Source organism: Ictalurus furcatus, chromosome 12, assembly GCF_023375685.1.
Source record: "Ictalurus furcatus strain D&B chromosome 12, Billie_1.0, whole genome shotgun sequence".
Taxonomy (NCBI): domain Eukaryota; kingdom Metazoa; phylum Chordata; class Actinopteri; order Siluriformes; family Ictaluridae; genus Ictalurus; species Ictalurus furcatus.
In genome coordinates, this window is record NC_071266.1 from 16,041,081 (window position 1) to 16,053,773 (window position 12,693).

Sequence of the window (12,693 nt, forward strand, 5' to 3'; positions counted from 1 at the left end):
ACACCTCAAACCGCATCCAGAATGCTTTCCCAAAGTGCTTAATCCATTATTATTTTTTATTATTATTATTGTTATACGAACAGATATCAGGATCTCTCTATTCAGTAGCACTGTGCTCCATCTTCTCGTCAAGTATCGCAGCTTCTCGCCGCCTTTAAACGGTTCAAACCTGGCGCCCAGGACGCTTCTCGGTCTCTGATATCAACAAAAGTTGAAGGCAACGAATTGAAGCTCGGAGTCTTGACGTGTTCGCCGTAGCTTAGTCCGCTTATTTGCTGACATTTGGCACCAATTTGAGCTGGGGCTTCTTCGGGTCGGGATAAAAATATTCCCCGAAAAAGCGAATTAGCTGGAAACGACAGGCGTCCATTAACGCCAGTAGTGCGACGGTTTTTTTTCCTAAGACGCGCAGCCGACAAAAAGCGTCCAATCTTTAGCGCTCTACTACTCGACTGTCCTTTAATAGGCTCAATACAGGAATGATCTGCTGCACCGGTTTTTTGTTTTTCTTTCTCCTCTGACGTTATTTACTTGATGTTGTCAACCGTCGCCTGCTCCGAGTCAGTCAAACGAGCGCTCGCGGAATCGCGGCTACGGTCAGCTGGAACGAACACGGGCGAGCTCTCGTGACGTCACCTCTCACGGGGACGGAGGAGCGCTGAGGGGCGCTGTTCATGAATAAATTATGACAGGTGGGCGGGGCGCATGAATATTAATTACGTCAGCTTTGGAGAACGCACCCAATTCAGGCTGAAGTTATAACCTATTAATTAATGAAGAAATGCTCTGGTCGCCGTGACGCTCTCTTCCAAGAGAAAAAAAAATCATGGCGTGTGCCTAAAGCGTTTAACGAGACCGAGTATAAATCTGTTTGTTTTAGAGATTTTAAATATCTTTAATATTTTAAATATTATACATTGAAAACACTACGTAATAATACGCTAATTGCTAATAAAAAGTGCGTATGCGTGACTTAAATGACCTGATATTGCCAGGAGCTCCAACAGTACGTAGAAGACACAAATATTTTGCCCAACGGTTTCAAAACTCGTGGCCCAAACTCGAGCACATGGCCCATGCACGCGCGGTTACTATCTTACCGGCAGCCTTCCCGCGATGCGATTGGACTAAAGTAGGTCAGTGCTGGCCCTTCACCGCATCCCATTGGTCCAATTTAAGACACTTGCTACGCCCCTATCTGCTCCCTCTATTGCCAGGGCCGCGTGAGATGCGATGCGATGAAAACAACACCGCCGTAGGTGAGATCCAGTGGATTAGTAGTGCAGACAACTCCTACAAACTCTGGAAAAGTCGCATGGCTTCAAAATGAAAATCATTAGGACTTAATTGTGTGTGGTATTATTATTATTATTATTATTATTATTATTATTATTTTCTTTCCGTTTGTATTATACTTTAAACACAACACCTCTAATGGAAAAGCCATGTCGCTGGATATTTTCCTTTATAAATAGGGCAGGGGGGATGGTTATGTATATATGCATGTACGAGGCATGAAAATATTCTGTACTATGCATAAAGGTTCTCCTATAAAATCACTAACATACACAAACCTTGCATTATACATAATTTAATTTCATTTTTAAAATATTGCTGTGTATAGGGAATTTTCAACAGTACCCTCGACCAGCAAGGCACCATGAAGGGGTCATATACGAGTCTTTTACCACCATCTAGTGAACTTCTTGTATACTGCATCTTAAGATTTTATTTTATTTTTTAAGTTTTTTTTTGTTTTGTTTTTTAAACTGGTATAATTAAAAACCTTTGGAAACAATTGTAATGTTCTGTACATTTTAAATCAGTTAAGACTCAACTCCAAATTCAGTTCGTTCAAACCGTTTAGAGGGGGGATGACAACAACGTCAACAACAACAAAGACAGCACTGAACTCATTCCACTTTCATTAGGTTGGAGCTAGAACAACCTCAAAGAACAGACGGCTGTGTGCCCCTGCCACGGCAACCCTGCAGGCATTCTCCTCCCCGCCTCTAATGGCGTATGGCACTGCAGAGGGCATGTGCCAGGACATGTGAGTGGAGAAAGCTCCAGAAAGGCAAGACAGCAGCACTGGAAGTGCCAGGTGCGTGCCACCTGGTCGATTTTAAAAGCTTTTCTAAACTCCCATCTATGCCTTTAATGTTAGGCCTTTCTTCCTCACAAGGCAGAGCTTAAAGAACAGGGTGAGGTTTTATACGTCAAAATAATATCAAAAGTATCTTGGGTGACTTTAATTTTTTATTGGTTTTTTGGTGTGCCTTACTATTTTTTGCTGTTGCAGAAAACAGGGAAAAAACGATAGTTTAGTATTTATATGCCATATTTTAGTTTACTGAGATTACACTGGGACAGAGGCGCTAAGCAAAGTATTGAAATGTATACAATAGTGTTGGGGACCTGTGCTATACTTGTTTAGATTAGACGGGGGGGGGGGGGGGGGGGGGGGTTAAAAAGAAAAAATAAAATAAAATAAAATCACATTGATACATATATTCCCCTCGTCTTAAAAACGTACACACACGCCCAACCACAAATAGTACAAATGATTAAAAAACTTGCACTCTGAAGAATACAAAAAGCAACAAAAAACAATTGATACATAAAATATAATACGCATTTTACAGTACGGACTGGTTTCTCCACTCTTACCTAGGCCAATCCATCACAACCAAAAGATATAACACTTGTCATAGAAATACCTACAAAATTACATATTTCTTAAAAAACAGGTGACATTAAACTCATGGCATCTATTGAGCTATGGTGCCCCCACCCCATCGGTTATGCAACGATTTTCACATGATTTGAAAGTTTTGAGGCAAGAATGAGTATTAGTTTTCAATGTTAACGTTTGAAAACCTAAGTGTCTTAGTACAGTTGTCCTTATAGAATAAAACAATTATGTTCAACAACTTCCCACCCAGCAACATTAGTCCCCAGACAAGCATTTCTATAAACACAAGACTACTGGGGGTAGGGCACAGGCCACAAGAAACAGAAGTTACATATATTTGAAAATAAAAGACTATACTGTCCAAAATTTTAAGTAATAAGGGGAAAGTCACTTAGAGAAAAAAAAATGTGTTACCGTTGAGATTAGTTCACTCTTACTGGTTTTGCATTCATTATCGCAGCACAAAAAAAATTTACGAAAATACGTAATGAATGTTTTTTTTTTTTAAGAGGATAGAGATGCTACTATAACAACAAAGGTGCTACCAAATAGTCCCATAACCTAAAATATTCTTCCCCTTTGGAGAAACCATGTTTCAGATCCATGTCCTTAATGGATGTGTCTTGTCTTTTCTTGTTTAGATACAGGCTTAATGTTCATGTTGTTATAAGAGGCACTCCCTTGGCTGGAACCAGAGACCATCTATATAATGTGTGTGTGTGAGACTAAATTTGTAGTGGATTCAAAGCAGAATTTCCACTGTGGATTAGGGGTCTCTAGGGTTTTTAAAACTCATCAGTTTTGACGGTCATGTTTTCTTCAGCATGAAAAATACTTAGTGCCTGTACTCCGCAATGCCACCTGATCTTTCCATATAATACTCTCCTTTCTGAGAATAAGTCCCCTTTGGTGTTTTTCGTCCTGCACCAACTCGTCTACAAGCAAATTTATGCCTCTGTAGCAGGGCAGCATTCCAGAACCGTGAGGGGCATTGGGGGCAAGAGAAAGATCCTTGGGAAAGGTGCCGAGCCCGATGGCGAAGAGCTGAGAGGAGCCTTCGAGAACGCTTACCGCAGACTATACATCGCAGGCGAGCCCGACAGCCATGTTTCCTTGGGGGGTGCCTTATCACACGGTGAACTGAATGGGTTATCCGTCGTGTAAAGGTGGTGGAAGGACAGATAGGACATGTAAAGAACCTTAAGGGAACCATCAAAGACCTCAAACTTCTCAATTTCAGCCCACCTGCACGCCATGTACCAATCCCTAAATTAATCCCAATTCCTCCAGTATACTTGGCCCACTTTAACTGGGCTATCCACCTTTTACGCTTAAGTTGTTGCTGAAGCCTGCTTTTTTTTCTCTGCAAAAATCTATGCCACCTTGCGTTCTCAAATTCACAGAACCCACCGACAAACCTAATTTTTTTCTTCTTTTTTTTCTTTTTCTGGGCAACATCTCCATGCACCTGTAGAAGTTGATGATGGAGATGCTGGGGCTGCATTTGAAAAGAGTGCTGCTGGTGGTGGTACTGAGAAATATGGAGTGGAGAGGATGAAATGTGGATATGAGGGGGAGCAGAATGAATGGGGTTTCCTGTAATCCCTTGATAAATCTGTTGTCCCTTCCCACTTATTGGCTGCTGATGGGAAAGGGGCCCTATAGTGGAGTGTGAGTAGTGAGGGTGTTGAGGGTGTGAAGGGGCATTGGTATTCGAACTATGAGGACCTGACTCTGGTGTATAGAAGAGTGGGGAATAGCCAGCAGGTTGAGAGTGAAGATGCTGTGTATGAGCAATGGTTGAGTGCGTTTGCTGTACACCATGACTTCCATTGTCTGGAGCCAGACTAAGGAGAACATTAGTGGCAGTCTCGCTTTCTGTTAAGGATGATGTATTTCCACCAGATCCACTTGCTGTTGGCTGGGAGGTTGGTCCAGCACGTGCTAAACCGTGCTGTGATAAGCGATGCCTTGTCAGACTGTTGGAGTAAGCAAAGGCTTTTCCACACACCTCACATGAAAACAGTTTCTCCCCACCGTGTTCATGAATGGCTTGGTGATGAGCAGTCAAATGGAAGTGATGGCGAAATGATTTCCAGCAAATTTCACATGTGTAAAGCTTAGGAGGGGGCTGGTTGGACGTGCCAGCACTGGATCCTTGAGCTTTATTTTGAGAATAAGGATAATATGATCCAGGGGCTGTTTGACTGCCATCTTGATGAACTGTTCCTCCTTGATTTGTCGAAGACTTGGTTTTACTCCGTCTTGGCTTGAAATCCCCTCTGAGGTGCAGCTTTTCATGTCTTTTCAGACTTTGTGCATACCCAAAATCTTTTCCGCAAAGGGAGCATTTGTAATTTTTCTCCCCTGAATGAACAGTCTGATGTTTAGTAAGATGGAAAGGCTCTCGAAAATCTTTGCCACAAACATCACAATGGAATGGCTTTTCTCCTGTATGAACACGCTCATGCCGGCGGAGGGTCTCGCGTCTGCCAAAGCCACGCCCACAAACAGTGCATAAATAAGGCCTTTCTGCTCCATCCCCACGAGCCCCGTTCTGGTTATTCCGCCTACGCTTTACACCCTCTCCAGAGATACCACCAGGCCTAGGTTCCCTCTTTTGTCTGGGCTTCCTTGGCCGCTTCGGTTTGGCATTAGATGTGGCATTTTGTGAATTAGGCTGCTGCTGAGCAGGATGAGACAAAGGCATCATAGATCCATTCAAACACTCGTCATTTCCTCCATTTCCTGCAGATGTAGAAGATGGGCCACTCAGAGACCCAAAACCAAGACCCCCTAACAAACCTCCAATTATATCTCTTCGCTCCTCTCTTCCCCCACTGCTGTTTATTTCAGGCAAGACGGAGGCAGCAGCAGCTGCAGCTATCGCAGACATGGCACTGCTGGTAACTTCATCTTCCGAGTCATCTAGAAGAGAAGAAAGTGGAAGATGTTGCTGCTGTTGGTGATGGTGATGTTGTTGCTGATTTGGAGGGTGTGGGTGAAGTGTTGGAGCTAGTGGAGCTTTTCTGAGGGCAGGGCCTGACATGCTGTTAGTACAAGAGCCATCTCCAGAGTATGAGGTCAGGGTACCCTGTGGTCTACGATAATCATCAACTCTATAGGATGCTTGGTAGGGATCTCTTGAATAGGCCGAATTATATTTCCCTTCTGGCTTATCACCAGTACTTGGATTCCCTCCTCTTCCCTGTGGATACAGGACATCACAGGACATCTCGGTTGCACCTCCCTCGGCTTTCGCATAAACCAATTCTTTATCATTTCCTATCTGTCCACCTTGGTATTCACTACCTTCCACCTTGTCTTCGGAACTCACTGAACTGCCATCGCTGCTTCTCGAACTCGATCCCCTACCTGGTTTGCCACATGAGCCAGAGGCAGCATGGTTAAGCAACGAGGTACTCTCTCTAAAGCAGCGATCACAAGCTGGACAGCGATAAGGTTTATCCTCATGAATTTTCTCATGTCGCGTAAGAGATTCACGCCGGTTAAAAGATCTCTCACAGGTAGAACAAGCATATGGCCGTGCACCAGAATGTATAACACCATGCTGAAGGAGATGTCCTCTTTTCTTGAAACCTTTCCCACATTCACTGCAACAATATGTCTTATCTGGACTTGGGCATGAAGAGGAAGGGTCAGGATTGGACTGATTTGGTTCATGTTGATGATGGGCATTTTGCTGAGATATGCCATCTTGTGTTGAGTGAGGGAGACTTGTATCTGACTGATGTTGATGAACCGTATTTGGAGTTGTGTTAACGCTGCTATTGGGACCTGTACCCCCTCCTTCATGGCTACGTACGTGTCTACGGAGACTATGGAGGTGTGTGAATGACTTGCCACACTCTCCACAGTGATAAGGCTCAGGCTGAGTAACAGTGGGAGTCATTGCAGATTGATTATCAGATTTCGGTATCTGTGAAACATTTGTTACCAACACAGAGGCAGAATTTGAGGAGGGGGCAGAGGAAGAGACAGTTGAAGAAGAGGAGGAGGACGGTGTTGAAGAGGAGAGGATTGAGGATGGGTCACTACCAAGACCTCTCATGCCAACCCCTGCACCTCCTCCAACAAGGCCAGAAGACCCATCATGGCCATGTGCCCCAGAGCTGCTATGGCAATTAGTACTGCTACTGGTACCACTACTGCCATCAGTTTTCCTCTGGGGCAGGTATCCGGCCATTGCTTTCTTTCTCCTGCTGCCACTACCTCCGCTTCCTCCAGCCACAGATGTACCATCCCCTTTCCCATCATCCTTTGGAGTAGAGAGATGAAGTGGAAGAGGGAGAGGAAGACCAGCTTCCTGTTGCATTAGGGAAGCTAGTTGATTGGAGGAAAGAACAGGGATGCCTTGAAAATCAAATCCACTAAGTGGTGATGGTTGAGGTGCAGGATGAAGAGGGTGATGTGGGTGAGCATGGCTGTGAGGGTGAGACAATGCATGTGGTGGTAGCTGCTGCTGTTGCTGCTGAGGCTGAGGGGTTGGGTGGCCATGTGTGTGAGAGGGGTGAAGTGCTGGGGGAGGAGCTAGACCTGTGTTTGAGTCTGTAAGACCAAGATGATTATGGGGACCCTGTTGAACTAGGAACTGCTCAAGGCTAGCATTGGTAGGCATTCCAGAAAGGAAGTACTGGTTGGCTGCAAGCATGCAACTAAATTGCTGGTGTAAACTACGTGCCTCAGACTGAGCCCCAACCAGTCCAGCTACTGTACTGCTGCTGGTAGCAGGGTTATTGGAGGTGGTGGTTGAACTGGAGGGAGAAGGTGATGAAGACGATGGTCCAGGTGATGGTTGAGGCACAGAGAGACCAGGGTGCAAGGGTGGTGGCGGTGGGGGAGCAGATGTTACAACTCCTCCAATCACTCCAGAACCACCAGTACTACTACCACCTGCAAAATCAAACCGTCCCATCCCTGAGTGAAGTTGCTCTTGTGCTAGAGCAGCCTCTGCAGGGTGAAAAGGACGCAAAAATTGCGGGTATCCAGAAGTTGAACTGCCAGTACTGCTCATCTTGCTAGATTTGCGAGAGCTTTGTGAGGAAGAAGACTGCGTTTGCTGTGGGATGGGTGGAGGTGGCGCACTCATTTTGGCAAAAAGCGACGAGGAATCTGAAAACGCATTACTTCTAGATCCTTGCAGGGAGCCTAGGCCGAGCCCAGAGAGGAGAGCTCCAGAGGCCTCACCCTGTTGTTGCTGCTGCTGAAGCTGTTGCTGGTGTTGAAGTTGCTGTTGGTGCTGCAGCTGTCGTTCAAACCCTAGGCCTTTGAACTGATGAGCCTGGTGCCCACTAAGCATTTCTAAAATGTCCATTGGGTACTTTCCAAACTGGAACATTTCCCTCACTGTTGAGGGACACTCCTCTGGTTCCTTCTCGTTCCCTTGTTGCTGCAGTAAAAAGAACACATCTATTTAATTAAGTGATATGCAAAAATTAATGGCGCCATTGATATTTAACACAAATTCACAAGAATCTACTTCTATTGATGTGCATACTCAATTATCTTAAATCCCAGAAAAAAATTAACTCATTGTAAAACATTGGAAGTCTAAGCCATTTAAAAGTGCTATGTAATGCAATCGCTTATGTATAACAATATAAATTTAGTTTAGAGTTTTCTGCTCATAGTAATCTAAAATCTTACCGGTGAGGGAATGTTCTCTTACTTATTTATCTCACAGGCATTTAAAGAAATGGTCCCCATTTGTGTGTTCCTTATTAAATGCCGTCTTTGCCATTCAGTTCAGTTCAAATCACAGTGAAAAGGAAAAAGAAGCAATGCCAGAATGTCCACTGAATGGGATGAAGTCCCAAGTTGGAAGACCAAGAGCACAGCAGCAAAATGATCCAGTTGTTCTTGCCTCTGTCTGCCGTCAGCAACCTCATTCTAATTTTAAAAAATAAATAAATAAAGTAAAACAAGGAAGATCAATATACAATTCTGATGTTATATAGTGATATATAAATGATATAGTATAAAGATGTATTCAGTAGTCAGGTGGGCACAGATTCATGAATACTCAGGCTGTAAGAAATAAATACATGCTAATGTAGCAAGCGAACAAGTGTAGCTGAACTTCTAAACAGGGTTTTTTGTTTTGGTAAGACTATTATGAGCACCAACTATGCACACTCCAGTTACTGAATAATAAAATAATTGGCCCATGTGTTCACAGATACATTATATAGCCAAACTTTTGTGGACACTTGACCATCACACCAATATGTGCTTGCTGAACATCCCATTCCAGATTTAGTCTTCCCACGCATTTGCTGTTATAATAACCCCCGCTCTCTCTTCTGGGAAGGCTTTCCACTAGATTCTGGGGCGTGGTTGTGGGGATTTGTGTTCATTCAGCTACAAGCGCATTAGTGAGGTTGAGGTCAGGTGCTGATGTTGGGATGTCGAGAAGGCTCCAGTTCCAGTTCATCCCAAAGGTGTTCAGTGGGGTTGAGGTCAGGGCTCTGTGCAGGAAACTTGACAATTTGGAAGAACCACTCCAACCTTGGTGAACCATGGACCTTCATGGAGCTCACTCTGAGCACTGGGTGTCATGCTGGAACAGGTTTGGGCCTCTTAGTTCCAGTGAACGGAAACTAATCTTACAGCATACAAAAATATTCTATACAATTGTGTGCTACAAATTTTGTGACAACAGAACCAGATATGGGTGTGATGGTCAAGTTTCCATAAAGGATCTATGCATAGTGACTTTTTTTTATAACAAAATTCTAAGTTGACCTTATTGGTTTAAATGTCTTTCATTGAGATGTTAGTCTATTTTTAACTTCGGTATATATTCCTATATGCCCATAAAGCCATACAACTACCCCCCTGGCAGTGGCACCAAAGCCCTTGCTTCATCTCTACCCACAGGGACCAGAGCAGCGGCGATTTTAATCCTTTTAATCCGTCCAGATCTCCCTCACCTCCGCATCTGCACACTCTGGAAAACAGAGAGAGGGTTCCAAAGCTTCAATGTTCACGCTAATACCGCCAAAGTCATTGTTCTGGTCAACTTAGACAGCTAACTAGCCTAGCAGAGTTGTTTGTCAACCACGCCCCTTAAGTCGACGCACCTGCGTCATACAACACGTTTGATGTCTCCCTTACTTCTAGGTTGAATTTCTCTAGTGAGACACCAATTTTTTTTTTATTTGTAGGATGAATCCCATGTTCACGACACGCTGGGCCAAAAACTGAAACTAGGAGCAACTAGCCTATGCTATAAATTTCTGGTAGACATGTATCTTAAAAACTACTAAAAAATCTACTAGGCACTGTGTAACGGGGCTCAATAAGTTCTGTTTTAGATCACAAACCTCCAAAAGAAATTTGGCGGCCAAATTCTCAGTCCATCCCTAGATTAATCGACACGTTGAAAAGGGTGAGCAAGCAAATACATTTCTGCTTGTTTTTAAGAGCACAACATCTAACTTCTTGCAGGAGTAAGGTAAAATACATTATGAACCAACACATTAGCACCAGAATCACTATGTACATCAGTAGTATTTAATGGACCTTTCCTGTTCTGAGCACTGGGTTTATAAGTCTTGATTACTAAAAATAACTATAAATAACACTCAGTTTTCTGAGACGTGCATCCTATTCAGTGTTAATGTTCTCATAAAGAGGCCAGTTTCTACTTTTTTTCTATAAATAAAAATACTTAAAACTTAATACAAAAGATATTACAAACACGAGCAATGTTAGCACCTTCTGTGATAAATGTCATACTTAGCCTTCAAACATGGCCAACGCACACACACGTTCAAAATAAGCTATAAACTTAACACCAGTTGTAAGACTGACTAAGGTTTTGATTCAGGTTATAACTCGTCAAAGTAGCACTGTGTAAAAGAAAACCAAAGACAAAACAAACACGTTATATTTCGACTAGGAGAACTCACCAAACTCGAGTACTTGTGCTGAAGTGTTCAGTGTCGGTGCTCTTACTCCGGTTACTCAGAGTTTTGTTAGCTCAGAAGAGAATGAGGGACTGAAGAGAACGAAGGCTTTTTTTTTTATAATCACATCCCTCAAAGTACAAATATTTTAAATTCTCATAAATGAAGCGATATTTTAATACATATATTTATATACGCATATCAAAATTCCAAGCAATTTGGCGTAAAATGACGAATGCGAACCGTGTCTTGGAAGACAAGTTATTTACGGGTTTCCAAAAATAGTTTTTAAAGTATTATAGAGTGATTTTTAAAGCGGTATAATTAGTTAAATGAATAAGGGTAATTAATGTATGTCCAATGCGTTCGATCGTTAGCCAGCCTGCTATCTATGTATCTATCTATGCATGTATGCATGTACCTAGTTAGCTAACGTTCGCTAAATAAACACGGTATTCTGTTTCAGCGTTCATCGGTGCACCATTAAACCATCCGACTTGGTATGTGGCATACGTTTATGTTCAACCATACAAGTTCAACATGAAAGGAGTTATATGCAAAATGTGAATAAGGAAAAAAAGGCGCCGAAACGTACATGTACACAAAGGCGGTTTCCGATTTCAGGTTAGCGGGTCATTTTTCCTCATCCTCCCGTCGAAAACAGTTTCAAAGGCCTCTCCATTGGCCCAAGAGCTCTGTTGTCGCCCCGTTAACCAAACCCTATTTCCGTTCGGTTAGCTGGCTAATGCAAACTGATCGCTTTACAAGGCGACCTATTTTCGGTCGCTGAACCGCGTATTAATCGAATTCGTCCTTTTCAGGGTTTCTCCTTTCCTTTAATCAGTGTTATTAGCCAAATATTTCCCCCCCTGTGTCATTTTTTTTAATGTCCCCGTCTTCCTGTAGGCGCTTATGTTCGTTTCACAGTGGTCGTTTCCGGGCAGTGATACAGTTCCGGCCAGTGTCGCACGATAAAGTGTCCGGCTGCGTTCATTTTGCAGCGGTGAAAATGTACTTACTTACTTACTTTGCAGGCTTAAAAGTGCAAAACATAACGCTTGAGAGTCATTTTACGTGGCTTAATGCTTATAATATAAGTTAAATAAATATATAAGCCAATAAATGCATTCTACGTCGAAGTCCAGCCATGTCTCCATTAGCAGACTTGGTCGATAAATATTCAAAAATAAAAGCAACACAAAAGTGCACACTCAGGAAAAATAAACAAGACTCTTGTAAGAGCGTACAAATGTGAAACTTTTAAGGAGTAAATATATGACTCGGGGAAAACTTACAGCGGAAAATGCAGACCGACATTGATCAAACTATGAACGTTTTAATGGTATGATTACCGAGTGCACAACATCAAAGCAGTTGTTTGGAAGGAAAGCCTAACACAAACAAAGGGGAAATGAGGGAAATAACTTAGTAAACAGTGTTTTATGACCGTAATAGTACACCCAATGTCACGGCTCCGAAGCCATTTTACCCACAAGCTGCTGCTGTTTCCCCCTTTCTGAATGACTCGCTTGACCCTGCCCCTCAAAATGGCGAATACCAGTGATGTCTCATTTGTTTCCTTGTGGACTACATATACGTGATATACGTTTAAGTAAACTCGGAATACTCCTCCCTTTTCCATTAATCAAATAACGACACTGTAAATATGTACAACTTCAATAAGTTTTGTATAAATAGACAATGCGATTAATTTAAAAAATGGCTATGCAAAATCGTAAAAGCATGCGCATTTATTAAAGTGAGAAGTAAAACTTAGGGGCGGATCCAAACATTACACTCGAGCAAGCTCAACCTACTTATTACGCTATTTAATACTTACTGCAAATCCCTGCTGGAAAAAAACAAACAAAATACAGTAGAAACCACCACAGAAATTCAAATAACATTACAAACCATCAGCCAACCATTAAAACCATTACCATTATTGGTCCTTAATGGTATCCACTAGACATAGGCAACAAATCACCAGTAGAGTCCCACATCGACCATTATAGTTCCCATTAAAACTATTACAGATTCTATGAGGGTCTCTATTGTTTTTTTTGT

The 12,693-nt window shown here is 42.6% G+C and overlaps 1 protein-coding gene across 5 annotated transcripts; it reads right to left on the reverse strand.

Annotated features, from left to right (window-relative positions):
* Positions 1–1,381: 1,381 nt before the first annotated feature.
* Positions 1,382–11,817, reverse strand: znf865 (zinc finger protein 865). 5 transcript variants are annotated; one of them, XM_053637933.1, is made up of 5 exons: positions 11,222–11,817; positions 10,630–10,718; positions 9,594–9,665; positions 8,385–8,605; positions 1,382–8,105 (listed from the first exon to the last, which is right to left on the reverse strand). In XM_053637933.1, the coding sequence occupies exon 5, from the start codon at positions 8,052–8,054 to the stop codon at positions 3,531–3,533; it is 4,524 nt and encodes a 1,507-aa protein (XP_053493908.1). In that variant the 5' UTR covers positions 8,055–8,105; positions 8,385–8,605; positions 9,594–9,665; positions 10,630–10,718; positions 11,222–11,817; the 3' UTR covers positions 1,382–3,530. The 5 variants fall into 5 exon arrangements, with proteins under 5 accessions (XP_053493908.1, XP_053493903.1, XP_053493904.1 ...); XM_053637928.1 differs by having other exon boundaries at positions 8,363–8,605; XM_053637929.1 differs by lacking the exon at positions 10,630–10,718 and having other exon boundaries at positions 8,363–8,605.
* Positions 11,818–12,693: the final 876 nt, after the last annotated feature.

What these genes read in the sequence shown, in the direction of transcription:
- znf865 (XM_053637931.1), bottom strand. Translation starts at nt 8,054, where the DNA reads ATGTTCCAGTTTGGAAAGTACCCAATGGACATTTTAGAAATGCTTAGT.